General features: G+C 44.5%; 1 protein-coding gene across 1 annotated transcript in view; it reads right to left on the bottom strand.

The window, feature by feature from the left end:
* tbc1d12a (TBC1 domain family, member 12a) overlaps positions 1-19256 on the bottom strand; it is a 30788-nt gene extending 11532 nt beyond the window's left edge. Inside the window, exons 1-8 of the mRNA XM_058398765.1 lie at positions 16913-19256; positions 15449-15569; positions 13898-13974; positions 13689-13771; positions 13366-13483; positions 12659-12765; positions 12434-12514; positions 12217-12302 (exon numbers count right to left, since the gene is read on the bottom strand). Of these exons, the coding sequence (XP_058254748.1) occupies positions 12217-12302; positions 12434-12514; positions 12659-12765; positions 13366-13483; positions 13689-13771; positions 13898-13974; positions 15449-15569; positions 16913-18942 (2703 nt within the window). The 5' untranslated portion in view covers positions 18943-19256. The remainder of the gene's footprint in view (positions 1-12216; positions 12303-12433; positions 12515-12658; positions 12766-13365; positions 13484-13688; positions 13772-13897; positions 13975-15448; positions 15570-16912) is intronic.
* Between the last annotated feature and the right edge of the window lie 3106 nt (positions 19257-22362).

The following is a 22362-nucleotide window of genomic DNA, read 5'->3' as shown; positions in this document are numbered from 1 at the left end:
CACACATTTAAACATATCCAAGTCATTCATACTTTTATAAAAATTAAAATCAATTGAAATTCTAGATTTCATCAGCCTTTTCAGAATTTTTATGGCGTCACAGTCAGTATTTTGTGCAATCTGGTTTTTCCGGCTCAGGTATATCACCATTTTGGCCTGACCAAATATAAAATTGATCAGTTGGCACCTGAACTGGTGTTTCCTGATGTACTTAAAACCAGAAATAAAACACTGAAAAGTAAAAACAACATTAAAAGACCTTAAAATGCTCCGTAAAAACACAAACAGTGACTGTAACCTGGAGCAGTGAATAAAAGCATGAAAAACTGTTTCTCTCTGTGAACAAAAAGGACAATCATGTGCAATATCAGGGTTTAAAACAGAAATAAAAGAGTTCACAGAGATAATACAGTGTAAAATCCTCCATTGGAGGTCGGCAGCTTTTTTAGTTAACGGTGGTTTATACAGTGCGTCCACTCTGGTTTAAAATCATCAGTAAAACCATGTACACTTCTCCATGGGGTGTCCACCCTCCCACTCAGCTTCTTATTTAAAACCTTTACACACGCTCTGTAGTGCAGCTTCCCCGACACTGACCCAAAGTCCATCTCCCCTTCACCCCGGCACTCCAGGAGGGGGCCTGCACACCCGTCGAGGTCAGGAGAGATGTTCAGCTGGGGAAAGGGTTCGTCCTCTGTAGGACCAGTCTCTGTGTGTGAATAGTCCATTAGCTGAACACGCTCCTCTGATGTCAATGCAGATTTCCAGCGGTGTAGGAGCTGATTGACAACACGCAGGGACCGCAGTCCCATACGCGCTGCCAGGTCCTCTGCCCTCGACAAGTCCGACCCCGCGATGTTCACAAGCTCCCGGAGCGTTATAAACCCTGAGGAGATGAGAGTTCTGGTCAGTGCAGGGACGGTCACACTGGAGATGTCCAGTCTCCCGCCGTACACCAGAGGCTCCTCCAGCAGCCAGTGTAGCGTTCTGCAGCCCTTGTTTTGTTTCTTAAAACAGTTCCAAATTTTAAAAAATCCACGGTAAAAGGCTGGTAGTCCAGAAATGTCCAGCATTTTTGTGTCCATTAAAAACAATGCTCTGTCCAGCCCCAGTCCTTGAACTGTGCGTAATAATCCACTGGCTGCTGCTCTCCATACTAAGTCTCCGGGTCCAGTGAGGAGTCTCTGGATGAACTGGAGGCGGAAGGCTGCGGCTCTGCTGGACAGCTGGACCAGCCCCTGTCCTCCTTCTTCTATGGGCAGATGGAGAACACTCTGTGGAATCCAGTGTAGACCATCCCAGAAGAAGTCCACCAGCAGGGCCTGGATGTTTGCCAACAGGTTCGGCGGCGGATCCACGCATGCCAGCTCGTGCCAGAGGGACGACGCGGCGAGGTTGTTGATGACCAGCGTTCTCCCCCTGTAGGACATCTTTGGAACTAGCCGCTTCCACCTGCTCAGTCTGCCCTTCACGTGCTCTACAGAACCTTCCCAGTTTTTACTTAAAAACTCATTGTTCCCCAGGTAGACACCCAAGTATTTAAAACCACCTCTTTTCCACGCTAAGCCTCCTGGTAGTGACGGTTGCCCACCTCCCCACCCCCCAACTAAAATGGCTTCACTTTTAGACCAGTTAACCTTGGCGGAGGATAAAAACTGAAAGTCATTTAAAATATCAGTTAAAACATTGACATCATTTTGTGTGTTTATCATCACTACCAGATCATCTGCATAAGCTGATAAACATATTGAGGCATTAGCATGTGGAATATTAAAACCAGAGAGATGACTTCTTAACTTATTTAAAAGAGGTTCAATAGCTAGAGAGTACAACATTCCAGAGAGGGAACAGCCCTGCCTGATCCCCCTGTACACTCTAAAAGGAGCACATAAACCACCATTAACCTTCAGTACACTCTCAATGTCACTGTACAACACCCTGATCATGGCTATAAAACCTGGACTGAACCCAAAGGCTTCCAGCACCTTCCACAAATATTCATGTTCAACCCGGTCAAAAGCCTTTTCCTGATCTAGAGAAATCAGACCAGTTTTTAAGCCCCATAGCCTGGAGACGTCCAAAATGTCACGAATTAGATACACATTATCGAATATGGACCTATCAGGCACACAGTACGTCTGGTCCTGGTGAATGAGCTGCACCATTACCTTAGTCAGTCTCGAGGCTAATGCTTTTGAGAGCAGCTTGCAGTCAGTGCACAGTAGTGAGACCGGGCGCCAGTTTTTCAGGTGGGTCAGGTCTCCCTTCTTCGGTAGCAGGGTCAGGACGGCCCTCCTGCAGCTCAACGGGAGTTCACCTCTCCGTACGCTGTCCCGTAGGACATCCAGCACGTCCTGCCCTATGACGGCCCAGAATGCCTTGTAAAACTCGACAGGGAGACCGTCTATACCTGACGCCCGTCCATTCTCCATCCCCTGGAGAGCCTCATGAACCTCCTCCAGCATCAGCTCCCTGTCCAGCTCTCTGGCCGCTTGCTCAGAGAGCTTTGGCAGGTTCATGAGGAAGCTGTCCTCCACTACTTGTGCCCCTGACCACTCACTGCTGTACAGCTTCGAGTAGAAGCTTACTGTCTGCTGGCGAATTTCAGTGGGCTCAGATACGAGATCCCCTGATTCTGTTTGCACAGCATGTATGAATCTTTTCTGTCCATTCTTCTGCTCTAAACTGAAAAAGAACTTTGAAGGAGCATCCATCTCAGCAGCGCTTTTAAAGTGTGAGCGGACCAGCGCCCCCTGTGCTGTAATGTCTAACAGGTCGTTCATTTTGGATTTTTTACGTTTGAGGGCTTCAATATGCCCTCGATTTCCGGTGGCCTCCAAACACTGGAGCTCCACTATTTCTATCTCCAGGGCTTTCAGAGATCTAACAATGTCTCTTGGGACATTGAGAGTGTACTGTTGACAGAATTCTTTGACTTGCGTTTTAATCACATCCCACCACAGCTGAAGTGAACTAAAAGCTGCCTTCTCATGTTTAAAACAATTCCATAAATAAATAAAAGACTCTCTAAAATTAGCATCTTCTAAAAGAGCAGTGTTAAAATGCCAGTAGGCACTCCTAGGTTTAACCTTCTCTTTAGTAATAGTACACTGGACCATGCTGTGGTCAGAGATACCTGCTGGAACAATAAAACACTTTGTAAAAAGTGTCAGCTGATGCTTAAAACCATAAAAACGATCTAATCTCACCAGGGAGAGTGTGTTATCTATGGCATGGGCCCACGTGTACTGTCTCTTGTTCTTATGAAAAGTTCTCCATATGTCGCTCAACTCGTGGGCCTCCACCATCTCCCACAGACGCTTACGGGAAGCCATGTGAGGTTCTGTGTGGTTCCGGTCTAAAATATCTGTAGTACAGTTAAAATCACCACCCAGAATTAAAATTTCTGCAGTGTTGCAGTCAGCAATGACATTGTTCAGAGTATCTAAAAACATCATCCTCTCCACTGCACTGGTGTGAGTGTACACACAGATAAAAACTAAAACCTCATTCTCATAAAAAGTTTTCACTTTTAAAAGCCTCCCATTTAAAAATTCTTCAACTGAATAAGAACAAGGAATAAAACTGTGAGTAAAGAGCAAGGCGACTCCACCACTGAGTGTTGTGTTATGACTTAAAACCACCAACCCATCCCACTCCTTCACCCAATCAGCAGCATTGCTGGTATCGCTGTGGGTTTCCTGCAGCATGGCAACGTCAATGTGCTTCTGCTTTAAAACTTCATACAGTTTAGCGCTCTTATTCTGCTCTCTTGCCCCATTAATATTTAAACTCGCAATATTAACTCCTTTCATTAAAATAAATAAAATAAATAAAATTAAACAGAGCGTAAAAACCACTCTACCATAAAAAAAACACCACATTAGTCATCATCAGAGTTTTCCTTATTCACTCTTGTGATCAGTTTCTTCAGACGGAAAATTTCAACATCGATGAATGCACCTTCTCTTCTGAAGAACTTAACGTCGTGAATAAACTGCTTACGGTCCGGGAAAAACTCTTCCAATGCTACATTTTTCTGCCATTTGGTGTTCCTTAAAAACTCTTTAATATCATCATCATCGCTGTACACAACATTAACCTGTTCCTCCTGAGAATCGAACATTAAAACAGAGTCTGACATGCAGTCATCACTGTCTGATTCTCGTTCCCCCATCTTTGTGTCCTTTTATGCCTGCTTTTTTCCCGTCCCTTACCTTGCTTTTTCCTTTTATTTGGCACTTTAAAGACGGGCTCATCCACCATGTCCACGTCTCCCCCGTCCCCCTGCACTGGTGTAGTGTCCGGTGTTTCCGGGCGGTCTCTCTGCACCTCCGTGCCTGCCTCTGCCAGCGCAGGCAGCTCCAGCACTGCTCCAGAACCCACTGAGCTCTTCTCAGTGGAGCACGGCTTCTCCCGGTCCGGTTGAGCCGAGCATGGCTCTTCCGCGGCCGGTTCGGCCGTGCATGGCTTTTCCGGGGCTGTTGCAGCTCCAGTGGGCTTCTGGGTTGCAGGCTGGGCTTGGGGCTCACTCTCTTTCGGGTCTGGTGCAGCAGCAGCTCCGGGGCCCTCAGCAGCCGGCCAAACTGTAGCCGCAGGGGGAACGACCCCAGCCGACTGAGCTGCGTCCTGCCCCGGTCGCTCAGAAACACCGGGGTCACTCTGCCTCTCAGGGCAGGCCCGAGCAAGATGACCAGTTTTTCCACATTTAAAACACTTAATATCTGTATCAAAAGAAACAAAGATATTGTAGTCAAAGCCTTCAACTCTGAATTTAAAAACAGCATTCAGCTCTTCCACACCTTCTCTAAAAACCATGAAGACCATTCTCCTGAAGGACACCAAGTGTTTAACCAGTGGGGACTTACAGCCAAGAGGGATTCTCTTAATGGGGGAGACAATTCGCCCGTACCGAGACAGTTCTTTACAGATAGCTTCATCTGAAATAAAAGGAGGGACGTTGGACAACAAGATTTTCTTAGCTGGGGAACTGAGGGGAGAAACCAGTATTTGCTCATTATTAACAATGATGCCTTTCTGAATCAGATTTCTGACTTTCTCAACATTATTCAGAAACACCACAATGGCACTGTTCATTCTGGAGGCAGAGACAATGTTCTCATGCCCCACCACGTTACCGACTGCCAAACAACATTCTTCAACACTCACCGGACACACAACACAGACACCGTGCCGGACACACGACACGGACACCGTGCCGGACACACAACACGGACACCGTGCCAGCGAGTCAAACTCTCACACAACCTCGCGGTCGGATCCGCCATAACCACGCTTCACCGACACGCTACTCACACACACCTGCACACACACACACTCACACACACAGTTATTGTCCGCACACACTCGCTCACACTCACACAATAAGTATATTAATATTCCGAGATTTTAAACGGAAAAGAATTGCACTTTAGTGCCGAAAAAATTGGCAAAACGCCAACCGCTCTCACGCGCTCCACACGCCACACTCGCCTCTCTGCCGCACATGCGCAGAGAGAGAGAGAGAGAGAGGGAGAGACAGAGAGAGAGAGAGAGAGAGAGAGACAGAGAGAGAGAGAGAGAGACTTTGACTTTTGATGGTCATTTATTAAATCCAATTATTCGTTCACTTTAGCAGCAAATTTCACAAGGGAAATTGAGTAAATAAATAGTTAAATAATTAAATAAATCAAGTAGTCCATTTATAAAGATAGATAGATAGATAGATAGATAGATAGATAGATAGATAGATAAATAAATAAATAAATGGCACATCAAAAACCTAGTTAAAAAACTATTAAAATACACAGGAAGTTAAAATAAAAGTTCATCCAAACTCACGTGCAAACAGCAGTTCATCATTTACACCAGTACACACGGCTCCCCATCACACCACAGTTCATCATTTACACCAGTACACACGGCTCCCCATCACACCACAGTTCATCATTTACACCAGTACACACGGCTCCTCATCACACCACAGTTCATCATTTACACCAGTACACACGGCTCCCCATCACACCACAGTTCATCATTTACACCAGTACACACGGCTCCCCATCACACCACAGTTCATCATTTACACCAGTACACACGGCTCCCCATCACACCACATCAGCTGGAACTGTTCAAGGTCATTCATACTTTTATAAAAGTCGAAATCAACAAAGACCCTTGTTTTGACCAGTCTCTGAAAGATTACAGTAACATCATGTGTGTTCTGTGTCACTTTGTTCTTTCTGCTGGTGTAGATGGCCAGTTTCGCCTGGCCCAGGATAAAATTGACCAGCTGACACTTGAACCTTTCTTTTCTGGTGTATTTAAAACCAAGGATAAAAACCTGTGAGGTAAAAACCGTGTTAAAACACTCAAAGACACTCGCTAAAACACTAAAAAGTGGATGAAGTCTAAAACAGTTCATAAAAGCATGAAACACTGTCTCCCTCTGTAAACAAAAAGGACACTCGTGTGACCTCTGGGTTTAAAATACAGATAAAAGCGTTTACAGAGACAATGCCATGCAGTATTCTCCACTGCAGGCCACCTGTTCTTTTAGTTAACGGTGGTTTGTACAACGTTCGCCACTCTGGCTTTACATCAACGTTCAGCCCAAGGACACTGCGCCAGGGCGTGTCTGCCCTCCCGTCTAACCATCTCTTATTGTACACTTTAACACACAGTTTGTAGACGCTCTTACCCGAGGCTGTGTTAAGGCCTATAGCTGTTCTTTCCCCATCTCCGAGGAGGGGACCTGAGACCTCTGACAGATTAGGTACAAGAGAAAGAACTGGATTGGTCTCACCTTCCTCAGAGCTGACCACCCCAGCGCAGTAGTCCCTGAGCTGCATGCGCTCTTCAGATGTAAGTGTTGACCTCCACCTCTGTAAAAGCTGTGCAATCACACGTACAGACTTTACCCCTAGCTTTGTTGCTACATCGTCTGAGTGAGCAAAGTCCGGTCCTGACAGTTGCACCAACTGTCGTAGTGTCACAGTCCTTGTGGAGATCAATGCTCTGGTTAAGGCTGGAGAGATCCTGCTGGTGACATCCAGCTGAGCGCCATGGACGAGAGGTTCATCGAGAAGCCAGCACAGTGACGAAGAGTCCTCCTTCTGCAATCTGAACTGGTTAAAAACTTTAAAAATACTTTGATAAAAAGCTGGTAATCCAGCTAGGCTTAGTTGCTTTGTGTCCATTAAAAACAGTGACCTGTCCAGACCCAATCCTCCCACTGTGCGTAGTGTTCCGTTCGCAGCTGCTCTCCATGAGAGGTTCTCTGGGCCAGTGAGGAGCTTCTGTACATGACAAAGACGAAAGGCCACAGTCCTGCTGGATAAGTGGATAAGTCCTTGTCCGCTCTCTTCCTTGGGTAGGTATAGAATGCTTTGTGGTAACCAGTGCAGCTTGTCCCAGAAGAAGTCCACTATCATGGCCTGCAGGTCTGCTAGTAGTTTGGGAGGGGGGTCAATACAGGCCAGTCTGTGCCATAACATTGAAGCAACTAGATTGTTTATAACCAAAGTTCTGCCCTTATATGACATCTTTGGAACGAGCCATTTCCATTTATTCAGACGTCCTTTTAGCTTTTCACTTATGCCTTCCCAGTTTTTCTTAACATAGCTGCTGTCTCCCAGGTACACTCCCCTATACTTAAAACCGCCTGTTCTCCAGGTCAAATTATCCGGGAGACATGGTTCCCCACCTTTCCAGTCCCCGACTAAAATGGCTTCACTTTTGTTCCAGTTTACTTTTGCAGAAGATATCACATTAAACTTAATTATGATGTCAGTTAAAATATCAATATCTCTTTGTTCAGTCACCATCACAATAACATCATCAGCATAGGCAGAAACACAGTATGGGGTATTACACCTTGGTATAGACAGACCAGAAATCTTGCTTCTTATCTGACATAGTAAAGGTTCTATGGCCAGGGCGTATAACATGCCAGACAGAGAGCAGCCCTGCCTAATACCCCTATACACTTTAAAAGGCACAGATAAACCACCGTTAACTTTCAGTACGCTCTCAATGTCGCTGTACAGCACCTGGATCATGGCCTTGAACCCGGAGTCGAACCCAAAATTCTCTAACGCCCTCCACAAATACTGGTGTTCAACCCGGTCGAAAGCCTTCTCCTGATCTATGAAAATAAGACCAGTCTTCAGCCCCAATAGCCTAGAGACGTCCAAAATGTTACGAATTAAGTGTACATTGTCGTGGATAGACCTGCCAGGCACACAGTACGTCTGGTCAAAGTGGATGACTTGCTCCATCACCTTTCCTAGCCTTGTTGCTAATGCTTTTGAGAGCACCTTGCAGTCTGTGCAGAGTAAGGAGACAGGGCGCCAGTTCCTGAGGTCAGTCTGATCTCCCTTCTTTGAGAGTAGGGTCAGGACTGCTCTATGGCTACTCAGCGGCAGTCTGCCTTCGCTTATGCTCGCCTTCAACACTTCCAGCAAGTCCTGCCCTATCACTGACCAGAAAGCCTTAAAAAACTCCACCGAAAGCCCATCGATTCCAGGTGACCGCCCATTTTGCATGCTGTTGATTGCAACCTCCAACTCATCGAGGGTCAGCTCCCTGTCCAGTTCCCTAGCTGACTCCTCAGTTATTTTAGGAAGATTCCTGCCAAAATCTTCCTCCACCTCCTGCACAGCTGCGAGCTCACTCCTGTACAGCTTTGAGTAAAAGCTGACTGTCTGCTTGCGAATTTCAGTGGGATCAGTTACAAGCTCCCCTGAATCTGTACGCAAAGCATGTATGAACCTTTTCTGTCCATTTTTTTTCTCAAGACTAAAGAAGAACTTGGAAGGAGCGTCCATCTCTGTTACGCTTTTAAAGTGCGAGCGGACCAGCGCCCCCTGCACTGTTGTGTCCAACAACTCACCCAACGCATGTTTTTTCTTTTTGAGAGCCTCAATATGGCCTCGATTTCCTGTGGACTCCACCAAACCCTGGAGTTCCACTACCTCAATCTCTAGAGCTCTAAGTGATCTGGTGATGTCCTTAGTCACATTGTGAGCGTACTGTTGACAAAACATTTGAATGTGCACTTTTGCCACATCCCACCAATCTTGCAGTGATGTAAAAGTCGGCTTCTGGAGCCTAAAAGCATGCCAAAAGAAAATAAAACTCTCTCTAAAATTGACATCATCTAAAAGAGCAGCATTAAAATGCCAGTAGGCACTACGTGGCTTTACATTGCTCTTCTTAAAAGTGCACTGTACCATAAAATGATCTGAAAAACCCACAGGATAAATAACACAGGACCTAAAAATATTCAGCTGATGTTTAAAAGTGTAAAAACGATCAAGCCTTGCTAGTGAGAGGAGGTTCTCTTTACAATGGGACCAGGTGTATTGTCTCTCTGTTTCATGGAAATTCCTCCAAACATCACTCAGGTCATGTGTTGTGATTAACTCACACAGGCGTTTGCGAGAGGCAGCATGAGGTTCTAAATGGTTCCTATCTAAAACGTCTTCAGTGCAGTTAAAATCCCCACCAATGATTAAAACTTCACTCTGACTACAGGAACCAATGACAGTGCTTAAAATATTTAAGAACACCATTCTCTCCACACTTAGGGTGGGAGCGTACACACAAATAAAAACAAAAATCTTGTTCTCATAAAACGCCCGCACTTTTAAAAGCCTGCCTTTTAAAACTTCTTCAACATCATAAGACTGTGGGCTAAAAGACGGTGAAAATAAACACCGCCGCTAAGAGAGGTACTGTGACTTAAAAACACAAGTCCCTTCCACTCGCTCGCCCAGTCCGAGGAGTTTCCGGGATCGCTATGAGTTTCCTGCAGGAAAACAACATCCGCATGCTTGTGTCTCACCGTCTCATACACTGCCGCTCTCTTTCTGTGGTCCCTGGCACCATTGATGTTGAGGGTTACGGCAGTGATAGCGCTCATTATTAAATAATAAAATATCACCCACATAATGCAATCAATCAGTTGGTTAGGCATTACAGAGCTCAGCAGTCTATAAAGAATCTTCGGTGTTCTTCCTAAGTTTGGTCACTATGGCTTTCAGACGATAGATTTCAGTTTTTTCCAAACACACCACACCGCATTAACTTTTTAACATCACACACAAACTGTTCAGTGTCTGGGAAAAATTCTTCAATATTCACTGACCTTTTGCCCTTGGTGTTTTTTAAAAACGCTGATATTTCTGCTGGTGTGTAGACCGTCTCCCTTTCGTCTGACTGTGAGCACTGTGACCAACTTGAGTCCGTGGAGCCACCATCACTTTCTTCCACGTCTGACTCGTGTTTCTTAGCCTGCTTGTTGCTCCTGCTTTTAGATTTTTTCTTACGCTTAGTGGGGACTTTAAAAACAGGTTCTGCTTCCATCTCAGCATCTGTACCTCCATTATCGAGACTGTCCCGTTCCTCCACCTGGCTTGTCTGCAAGGGGGGCTCGGATGTTGTTTCGCCCATCTCTTTATCACTTTTCGCAGGATCAGATGCTCCTGCTTTGTCCCCTGCGGGTTTCGCCACAGTAGCACCAGGGTTGCCTCCGCTGAGCCCGGTCTCAACCGCAGGGGGAACGGTCATGACGGGATCCAGCATGGAGGAGGCAGCAGCTACGGGCTTAACCGCAGGAGGGTCAGCTGTAACAGACTCAGCCACCGGAGAAACCGATACAGAGGGCCCATCTCCCTCAGTATCACCACTGTGCACATCTGGCCTAGTCTGCTCAGCCTGCCTGTCTGTCGCCCCATCTTTAACCTTCTCTGGACATGCACGAACCAAGTGTCCTGTTTCACCACAGTTGAAACATTTCATGCCAGAGTCAGTAGTCACAAACACAGTGTAGTCAAAGCCATCCATGCTAAATTTCACCGCTAAGTCCAGCTCCTCCACGCCATTATTCAGCACCATGTACACCAGTCTCCTAAAGGAAACTATCTTTGAGTTTCTTAACTCTGGTGCTTTACTGCCCATGTGGATCTTTCTTATAGGAGAGACCATTTTGCCATAGCGGTAGAGCTCTTTAGCAATGGTGTCATTTTTCAGGAAAGGAGGAACGTTTGACAAAATTATTTTCTTTGATGGAGTACTGAGAGGAAGCACCGTTACCAGGGAATCATTAATGACCACTTTCTGTTTAACAATCTCATTCACTTTGTTCAAAGAGTTCAGAAAAAGCACAATAGCACTGTTCATACGGGAGGCAGCTAAAATGTTGCTGTACCCTACCACCTTCCCGACCGCCAACACACACTCCTCCACGCTAACGTTACACACAATCCTCACACCATGCTGCCGTGTGAGAGACTCGTACACGCTATCATCCACCTTCTCCATGTTCCCGGCGCAAAGCGTGCCGAAATGCCGGCTCACTCCTTACCGGGAAACACACACCACACACGCACCCAAACACACACGCGCCCACACACACTAACACACACACACACAGCTCCTCACAAAACACGCAAACCAAACAACAACAAAAAATTAAATGAATTGCCAAAAAAGACAAAGTTTTGAAGTTTTGACAGAGAGAGAGAGAGAGAGAGAGAGGGAGAGAGGGAGAGGGAGAGAGAGACAGAGACAGAGAGACAGATAGAGAGACAGAGAGAGGGAGAGAGAGAGAGAGAGAGAGAGAGAGAGAGACAGAGACAGAGAGAGGGAGAGAGAGACAGAGACAGAGAGAGGGAGAGAGGGGGAGAGAGGGAGAGAGAGAGAGAGAGGGAGAGAGGGGGAGAGAGGGAGAGAGAGAGAGAGAGGGAGAGAGAGAGAGAGAGGGAGAGAGACAGAGACAGAGAGGGGGAGAGAGAGAGAGCGAGAGAGAGAGACAGACAGAGAGAGGGAGAGAGAGACAGAGACAGAGAGACAGAGAGAGGGGGAGAGAGGGAGAGAGAGAGACAGAGACAGAGACAGGGGGAGAGAGGGAGAGAGAGAGAGAGAGAGAGAGAGAGACAGAGAGAGAGAGAGACAAAGAGAGAGAGAGAGGGAGAGAGAGAGAGGGAGAGAGAGAGAGGGAGAGAGAGGGAGAGAGAGACAGAGACAGAGAGAGGGAGAGAGAGACAGAGAGGGAGAGAGAGACAGAGACAGAGAGACAGAGAGAGGGGGAGAGAGAGAGAGAGAGAGACAGAGAGACAGAGAGAGGGGGAGAGAGAGAGAGAGAGAGCTTTTAGGACATAGAACATCTCATGATCTCTTTCCATATTTATTTTTCCTGAACTTGTTCCTTACCTTCTGGAATATAAAGAGCGAGGGGAAAGTCCTGAAGATGTCCAGCTTAATCAGGTCCAGACTGGACTCCTTATCTACACCACAATCTGTGATAAAAAAAACCCGGTAGGGTCAGAGAGATGTTCATAAAGAACACTTACTCTAGAGCTGAAGAGTGTGTGTGTGTGTGTTTTTAGGTGTCTCCTGTAAGTGCTCCGGTTTGAGGTGGAGTTCATACCTTCGCTCTCGCTGAGTGATCCCGTCTCGTTGAAACTGCGCCACTTCTCTTTAGCTCGTGACAGGAAGATTTCATACAGTTCTGTAAACACACACACACACACACACACACACACACTAATTCTCACCATCGTGCGTATTAATTATCTGACACTATTTGTAAACATACTAATGGACGATTCTGTAATAACAGGAGATGTTACTGAAATGCCGTTTCCATGGTTACCGGGGGTGATGTTGAGCTCGTTTCCGATGGCGAGGCTCCAGATCTTGCCGCGGATGCTCGGTGGGAGACCCTGCCACCACAACTCCCTCACACGCCGCGTGTTCCTCCTGAATAATCAATGAGTTCGTTAATCAATTAGTTCAGATAATCAACTACTCCCTCTAATTAATCAAATCGATCAATCGTTTCATGACGGATCTGTTGGCACAATTAACCTGAAGAGAGAGAATAAAGAGAGACTGCTGAGGGGACGAGTGTTTATAGCTGAAGAGAGAGAGAATAAAGGGAGACTGCTGAGGGGATGAGTGTTTATAGCTGAAGAGAGAGAGAATAAAGGGAGACTGCTGAGGGGATGAGTGTTTATAGCTGAAGAGAGAGAATAAAGGGAGACTGCTGAGGGGACGAGTGTTTATAGCTGAAGAGAGAGAATAAAGAGAGACTGCTGAGGGGATGAGTGTTTATAGCTGAAGAGAGAGAGAATGAAGAGAGACTGCTGAGGGGATGAGTGTTTATAGCTGATATAATAAGTGATAATAGCTATAAATGAATTAAAAAAGTCCTAAGTTTTTGTGGTGTGAGACAGTAAACCCTCGTGCAGTTAGAGGAAAATAATCAACGTCAGGGTGATATCCCCAGCTGCTCATCACCACATCACTCCATCACTCAGGGTGTTACGGAATGAACACCAGATAACCGAGTGCACTCACACGTTCTCCCAGTTGGGCAGGATCTCTGTGTTCCAGACGACCACGGCGCGAGCGATGCTCTCCTCCTGCCGGTGTCTCTCCTTCATCTGCTTCTTCTTACGCTGAGCTTCCTTCAGCTCTGAGCACAGAGATGAGAGAGGGACAGGAAGCAAAGACTTTAATCAGAACGTGAGAAATCTGAGGACAGGAAGTGACAGAAAGGAGAAGTGCTCAGAGAACCATAAGACTTTCTCTCTCACTTCTCTTTCATGTGTGCGTGACACTGCCCCCTAGTGGACATGATTGGTTACAGACAGGTGATATGAGTAAGTGTTCTTCCTCACCTCTCCTCTTGGCTCCTGCCATCATCTCGTTGTACTGCTGTCTGTGTCTCTGAGCTTCTTCCTCTGACTTGGCCGGCAGGTTCCTGACACAGACAGTGACCATTTCTTTTGGTCATTTGCTTTGTGACTCAGTGTTTCAAGCTAATGCTTTAAAATATATTTATAAATGTTTATGCTTCTGAAAGTACAAAAATGTAAAGAAGTCTTACGCAGGTCTGTCCTCCAGAATGAGACCCGTGGTGGAGAGAGGCTCAAACTCCAGATTCTTACGTCTCACTGGTTCAGCCTGAGAGAGAGAGAGAGAGAGAGAGAGAGATGGACACAGAGGGGGAGAGAGAGAGAGAGAGAGAGAGAGAGAGATGGACACAGAGGGGGAGAGAGAGAGAGAGAGAGATGGACACAGAGGGGGAGAGAGAGAGAGAGAGAGAGAGATAGAGAGAGAGAGAGAGAGAGAGATGGACAGAGAGAGAGAGAGAGAGAGAGATTTTAAAAACCATAAAGTGACCATTGAAGAAAGCCCCTTATTCAGCTGGTCCTGAAGCTCCACTCAGTGACCAGCCCTCGGGACACTAACACACTCATCCACAGAATCAGACACACACACATTCAATTATGAACTGAAACAACTCAAAGAAATTAAACTACAGTATTATTTAGTGTTAAACAGAGAGAGAGAGAGAGAGAGAGAGCGAGAGAGAGAGAGAGCGAGAGTGCTCCACTTCCTAACATTCTGTCCTTACTGAAGAAATGATAAAATAATTCTGTTGTGTTTTGTCCTGACTTCATCAAATTGAAGAAAAAACAAACATCAGTATCTGCTTGAAAATCAGACTGTATTTCCCTAAACAGCTCAGTACATACACACCCCCACAACAAGAGGGAGGAGTCCACCAAAAGAGGAGAGGAGAGAGAGAGACAGGCAGAGAGAAAGAGAGAGCAAGACAGGCAGAGAGAGAGAGAGAGAGCAAGACAGGCAGAGAGAGAGAGAGAGAAAGAGAGAGAGAAAGAGAGAGAGAGAGAGAGAGAGAGAGAGAGAGAGAGAGAGAGAAAGACAGAGTTTTCTGGATGTTGAAGGTCCTGTAGTGTGTTGACGTTCCTGTGGTGCATCAGGTGTGACTCCACCCATCTAACAGCACCACCTCCATCATGTCACACTCCCAGAGCGCTCACCCTTTTTATTTTTGTTTAGGGCGTGGTCATGTACTGAGGAAGTTGACTCAACATGTCACTGTCTACAGATTACTAACAGAAATAATTCATCTGTAACGACATTAACGATGTCTCATTAATAATGCAGGGACCTGTTCATTTTAAAGATTTAAAGTGTTCTAAGTGAGGATCTGTGTTTGTGTGTGTGTGTGTGTGTGTGTGTGTGGAATACAGAGAGACACCTGTGGGTGGCGTGGGGAGAATCATGAGCATAGTGAACAGCAGAAGCTAAAAGCTACTCTTCATTAATACACACACACACACAGAATAGAGAAAGAAGCCATAGAAACGCAGCTGCAACCTAAATACACACACACTCTTACACTAACACACTCGCACGCACACACAGACACAAACACACAAACATACACTCAGACACACTGACACACACACTCACTGACACTGTCACACTAACACACACACACACAGCTCTATTCTCAACCACATGCCCTGGGTGTGAACCTTTCTGAAGATCAGACTCTCAGAGCAGCATCACTGAACTCCTGCATGGGGTGGTCCCTGCAGTTAGCTCCACCCCCAGGCTTCCTCACCTGCTGTGGCATTCCGGAGTCTCCGGTGAGGTTTCCTTTGGGAGAAATCTTCCCAAATATTCTCCACCCCGAAGCAGCGGCTGTGGTCTTCGACTCTTTGGGCTTCCAGGAAAACAGACTTCTGCAGAGACAGAGACGAGGAACAGAAACTGTCCATCAAACACGTGTTAGCTCTGAGAATCATGAGCTCTGATTGGTCAGAAGGTGTGGATTAATTCTCTCCAACAGCATCTCTAACTGGACCGCAGCTTTATATTAATACTCTCTCTCATGAGATCAGAGGACATGCCAGATATCACCATGGTTACAGCCAACCAGGGGGAAGGTTCATCACCAAAAGGTTGGTTTAGAGATTAGTTTCAGAAGGAGCCAGCAGCTTGACCTCTAATAACCCCGAAGGAGTCAGCAGCTTGACCTCTAATAACCCGAGTGCTGCTTTAACTCCTCAGCTCTAAAAGTTGAAGCGGTTTTAATTTTTAATTCAGTTTAAATTCACCCAGTTTCCTTTCTCATCGTAATGACATGACCCTGAAACATCTACGTGAAGGTCACACATCACTTCTACACGTCTGCTAATTTCATTTACTTTTACTCAGCTGTTAAACATTTTATTTTATTTTAACTTTTTTAATATTTACATTACTGTTAGATCTGTGTCCTGAATTTATTTTTTAATAAAATTAAATAAATTTTATTTTTATGATTTAATTTTTTTATTTATTTACTTTTTCATTTAATTTTATTTTTGTTCATTTTCTTTTATTTATTTTATCCTAGTTTATATTTTTTTATTTTATTCCTGGTTTAATTTTTAAAATATTTATTAAATTTTGTTTTTGCTATTATTATTGTACTTTATTTTCTACTTTATCCATGAGTCACGAAGATTACATACTTTTTTTATTTTCTTATTTATTTATATTTATTTTATTTTTTTAAACACTTTATTTTACTTTTGCATTTATGTCACCTGATTTTTTCTTTCTTATTTTTATTTGTTCCAACCTTCTTTTTTTATTACGATATTATTTTAATATCTTTGCAGCTGATTATATTAGCATAAAAATGCTTAACTTTAATAAATGTGTTAAATTATTAATTTATTCTATTATATTTATGACCAGGTAATTTTTATTTGTATTTTTATTTAAATTAAATCTTTTAATATAAAGTATTCCTTTTACTTGTAAGGATCTCATGATCATTTTTATATCGTTACCATAATAAAAAAATTAAATATTTAAAATAATAATTATAATTCTTGTCTAATTACAATTGTGTATAATTTTCACTGCTACACGATTTGTCTTTACAGGTTTTAATTTGGCTGGATTTTGATTATTTTATTATTTTTTTAAAATAAATGATGGTTCAATAATATGCAGACACTGCAATATTTTTTAACTTAATAAACTAAATATTAAAAAGAAGATTTCCTCATGAATTGTTTGTTTTTATCGGTACCTGGTGAGGAAGTCGGTGAAGCCGTGCCTCCTGCTCAGCGTCTGCTCGGCTGAAGGTTCCGGATCGATGTCTTGACTCTGCTGAAGTTCATCAGGAGCGCTCTGTCGGCGGCCGAGCTCCAAACTGTTCAGAATAACATCCATGTCTCCATCGTCCATGAAATATCCAGCGTTATCGTGACTCAGGGGGGTGGAGTCGCAGCTGAGCGACATCGCCTGGCCGGGATTAGTCCTCAGAGTCCGTGGTCTCGCCATACCGACGGCATCTTCCGTCTCCTGCTTGCTCACCACTTCAATAACACTACCTATATAAAGTTCTGAGAGGTCCGAGATGGTTTCTGACGAGAGATCTGAGCAGCTCCTCGCTTCCTGTGGACGTTCCGTGGCATTCCGAGATTCCCTGATGGAATAAACGGGGATGGAGGAGGTCCCTGAAATGCTTCTTCGGTTTATAACTAGATATCCACAGTTTCCCACCCGGACCCCGTTCTCTAGAGCTTCGTTTGGAAAAGGTCCTTTACTGTCCATCTGTAAATCTCCATTTGGTATCATCTCCAGTTCCATACAGCAGGAACTCTTCCCGGCACACACCCCTGGACATACCGGACACTCAGGATTTTTTTTGGCAGCATCCTTTCCCAGCAGGAGATTCCCAGTAACCTGATCCTGAGGTAACACACCGTGCGTAAGCGGCAGGCTGTGGATGGGTTCATCAGCTTCCGCTGGGCTCACATCGCTTTCCTTCACACTTGTGGGATCTCCAGTTACACTAGCAGCTGTTTTGACATCTAATGTGCTTAAGGTTCCACGTGTGGTCAGACTGCCACCAGGTCCAGCTACACCCTGGCCAAGATCGGTTCTCCTGGAACCTGCTGTTTCTCCAGAAGTGATCAGTTTGGCATCATTTCCTGACATTTCACTCCCACTGGTTTCTCCAATATCCACCACTTTATCAGCTCCACATGGGCTGATGTTTGTTTCACAGGTTCCTGGGGTTTTTTTTCTAACAGCTGTATTGATGTTGGTTCTCCTGCGAGCTGCTGTTTCTCCAGATGTGGCTAAATTGGCAGTGGTTTCTTTGATATCCACCGTTTCATCAGCTGATTTCAGACTAGTGCTGGTTTCCCATCGAGTCCCAGTTGTTCCCCAAGACGTTGTCTGATCACCATGGGATTCTCCAGTAGCGACGGTTTCTCCGATCACAACTGGACTGCCGTGAAAATCACAAACATCTGCATCTTCTCCGTCCGACGTGTTTATGGTTCTAGCTGCAGTCTGCAGATTGCCGTTAATTTCGCCAACGTTAGCAGCGTCTCCGGTTATAGCCCGGTTTATGCTGCTTCCTCTAGCACCAGATGTTTGTGCAGATGTGGTCGGGTTGCAACTGGATTCTGCAATCACAAGTGTACTGGCATGGACATCTGTAGCTCTTCCAGCTAATGTGCTTGCGTGTCCAGATGCAGTCTGAGGACCATCTCTTGATATAAAGCAGCTGGAGAGGTTTCCTCTAGTACCTGACGTTTCTCCAGATGTGATCAGACGGCCATTGGTTCCCCTGATACCGTCTGTTCCTTCACTTTTTTTCATTGGACTGGCACGGAATCCCCAAAGATCCGTCTCTTCTCCATTTTCTGAGTTTATGAATCCAGATGTTGTCACATGAGCACCAGAACAATGGAGATTTCTGTTCTGCTTCAGGTCGGGATTGATTTCTCCAAAATATCCCGTTTCCCCATCTGCTGTCCTGATGTGTCCAGATGTGCTTGGTCTATCCTTTGGTTCCAGACTCAGCTCAATGACACCATCCGGTTCTGGAAACCCATTGATGTCGGTTTCCTCAGAAGCGACCCGGGTTCCTCCTGAGTTCCCGGTATCATTTGGACCTGAATAAAACACACTGTTCCTGTGAGCACGATGAGTCTGAGCCAGAGGTCGGAGTGTGTGTGTTTTATATCCTTCAGCTCGGTTTTCATTGACATCCACGGCGAAAGACAGGACGGATTCGGTACCGTCCTCTCGGTCCATCTCCATCACGGTCCGAACCCGGAAGTGCAAATACAAAACATTAGCTTCGCCTCTATCCGACTGCAAGGATTAAACCGGCTTATTCCTCTGTCTCCACACTGGGATTTCATTTTATTCCCATATACGCAGACATGCAGAAATGTTCAAATTAATCACTTTATAGATGATCAGTTTCATATCCCGATAACTGAAAGAATCGATGTAAATCGAAGCCATCGCTGATAATCGCTCCTAGCCTGCTCTACATGGAAGCTGAGGTTAGCTTCGGTCCACCGCACGCACAAACTCGGACGCCATTTTGAATGGAACGACGCCGGCGGCTTACTTCACAACTGCACCCTTACTCCCTACATACGCGCACTACTTAGGGCACAAATTAACGCCGCGACTCGCCCTACCTAGTGCACGTTATAGCCAATAGCGCTCCGTTAGGAATGCAGCCCAAGTGGCGTTCCCCTGACCAGTCTAAAAGACATAGAGGGCGTTAGAAGAATTGAAGCGACACCTAGTGTTTCGAAAGAGTAGTTACACTAATAAATAAATAATCAATAACAATAAATAATCAATACACTAATAAATTATCAATAACAAACAACCCAAATCAATACTCTATATACAGACAACCAATTTACATTTTATATTATTATTCTCAGTTTAAATGAATTAAAATTGCTTTCTGAATCACGTTTGTAAATAAAAAAAATATTTTAAACAAAAAAAATAGAAATAAAAATTTGGAAATAAAATCGAAATTATTATACATAAAAAATGTTTTTAATATTATTAATATCCATGGCTTAAATGTTATAACTGCATATATTGGTGTATTTACAAACTGCAGTCCTAGAAGTAAAGGTGTATTTCATATAAACTAAACTAAAATAAATAAATAAAAAAAACAGAACAGTTGGAATGCAAATAAAAAGTGTGACATAAACTAGAATAATGTAATCTACTTTAAAAATAAACTACTTTCTCTCATTGCTGCAGCATTTACATTAAATAAAACGGTAATTTGTAATAAATAATCCAAAATTTAAAAAAAAAAAAAAAAAGATTTAATTTGGCTCATCCTCGTATAAATGATGTAATAAATAGAAATGTTATCTGGAGACCTGACACTAAGCATTAACATCAGCAAAATGAACAAAGAATATCATCATCATCATCATCATCAACAACATCATCAACAATAACAAATTATTTTTTATTAATTATAATGTTTTCCGTTTTCTGAATTCAAGCATTCACGAGGAAATCAATAAACAGTGAAATGTGCATAAAAATACATAGACAGGAGATGTGGACATTATGACCACTAGGTGGCGCTAAACCACCATCATCTACATCTGATCTGCTCTGATCCACTGGGGAGGATTTTATCAGATCTACAGGAAGTAGAAGTTTAGTGCTGACCAGTGATTAGCGGAGTGCAGAGAGATAAACCTCAGTGCTCAGCCTGCCCTTTTTTATTATCTGTTTCTGTTTATATCATTTGCTCCATGTCTCTGACCTCATCCCACAACAGATCACTTCACCTTACTCCTGAACAGCAGGAATGGAGAAGTGCCACAGCAGCCCAGGGAAGGCTTGTGGAGGAACATCAGCTGGCTGAGCTGGACACAGAGCTGACCATGTTCATGAAGCTCAAAGAAACCTTTGCAGTGGACATTTCTCCTGAGCACCATGCACGTACATTCTGTTTTCATGTCTTAAGCAGAATGTCACACAGTGTTTGGTTGTGTGTGAGCAATACAATCTGAATTTAAACATGAATCTATAGTGGGAGCGGTCACTCAGATCACCAAAACTCCACCCACTCACCCTCTATTCTAATAAGCTCTCCTCTGCAGAATGGAATTATAACAAAAAAGTTGTTATCTGTCAAATTGCCGTAGAGGAACAGAGTCACTGAAGCTGCTAAAAGTTTCTAAAGACACATGAATGCCCTCATCAAGTCTGCTGGACCTTACACTTTCACACCCTCATGTAGGTCAGGTTCCATAGACACCACAGCAAGCAGACTCCATGTCAGGCCTGTATCCCACAAATGTATCCTCCCTCCTGCTTTGTGAGGGAAATTTCTTGGGAAATAATCGACACACCAGCCCAACAACCTCCTGAGAAGATGTTCCACCAAAACTAATGTAGAAGCTGACAAACACAAGCCTTAACGTTAAGATAATTCTGATCTAACATCCACCAAATCATCTAAGCCAAAGACTTCTAGCATCTGATAAACTTGTGGCCTTACACACACTCCAGCATCACTGGTCTCACCTCACCATCGACTTCATCACTGATCTTCTACACTCACAAGGGAATACAGTTAGACCCCTGCGTCATATTCCACTGCCTGAGTTCATCTTCATTACAGCTGACCGAGGCACTCAGTTCACATCCAGGGTCTGGTCCAGCTTTGTGAAGTCTCTGTAAGTATAATGTCTGGTTATCACCCACAGGCTGGTGGAGAAGATGAATGAGGAAATATGGAAATTGGTATGTCTTGTGCTGAGAATCATGAGGATTGGGCTTGTGTCTCCACAGATTCTCCTGGATGATGGTGTAGGTGAATCAGTGTGGGAGAACATGCACAGACATCTGGAACAGGTTTTCAGGAGTTTAGTTAGTGACCATTCCATGGGTCATGTCTCAAGCTCATCAGACCAGGACCATCTGATGTTCCCCCACTAGGTCACCTGGAACACTGGATACAATCCACATGACATTACATCATCACATCACACACACACACACACACACACTCACACACACACTCTTTGGTTTTTTTTTCCCCCTGGCGTGTTGTTTGATGATTTTTTGCCTGTTTGTGCGTCACATCTCACATCTGTTTGTCATCATTTATTGTTTCTTTGTCAAAATTCTAAACTGTATTTCTATCTGTTTCCAACTTTGTCACATGAAGATAGATAGATAGATAGACAGACAAACAGACAGATAAACAGGTAGACAGACAGGCAGGTAGACAGACAGACAGACAGACAGGCAGGAAGACAGACAGACGGACAGTCAGGCAGGTAGAGAGAGAGACAGTTTAAAATAATCCTGTAGTAATGTAAATAAGTTTTTCTTGTCCCTCAGTGATGGAGGCGTCTCTGCGTCTTCATTAGTGTGTTTTATTCATTTTCTCTCAGACGTTCCAGGAAACTGAGAGCTGAGTGAGATTTCTCTCTGAGAACTGAGTGAGATTTCTCTCTGAGAGCTGAGTGAGATTTCTCTCTGAGAGCTGAGTGAGATTTCTCTGAGAGCTGAGTGAGATTTCTCTCTGAGAGCTGAGTGAGATTTCTCTGAGAGCTGAGTGAGATTTCTCTCTGAGAGCTGAGTGAGATTTCTCTCTGAGAGCTGAGTGAGATTTCTCTCTGAGAGCTGAGTGAGATTTCTCTCTGAGAGCTGAGTGAGATTTCT

This window comes from Hemibagrus wyckioides, linkage group LG09 (assembly GCF_019097595.1).
Source record: "Hemibagrus wyckioides isolate EC202008001 linkage group LG09, SWU_Hwy_1.0, whole genome shotgun sequence".
Lineage (NCBI taxonomy): Eukaryota > Metazoa > Chordata > Actinopteri > Siluriformes > Bagridae > Hemibagrus > Hemibagrus wyckioides.
Note: the sequence above shows the minus strand (reverse complement) of the source record. Positions and strands in the feature narration are given on the sequence as shown.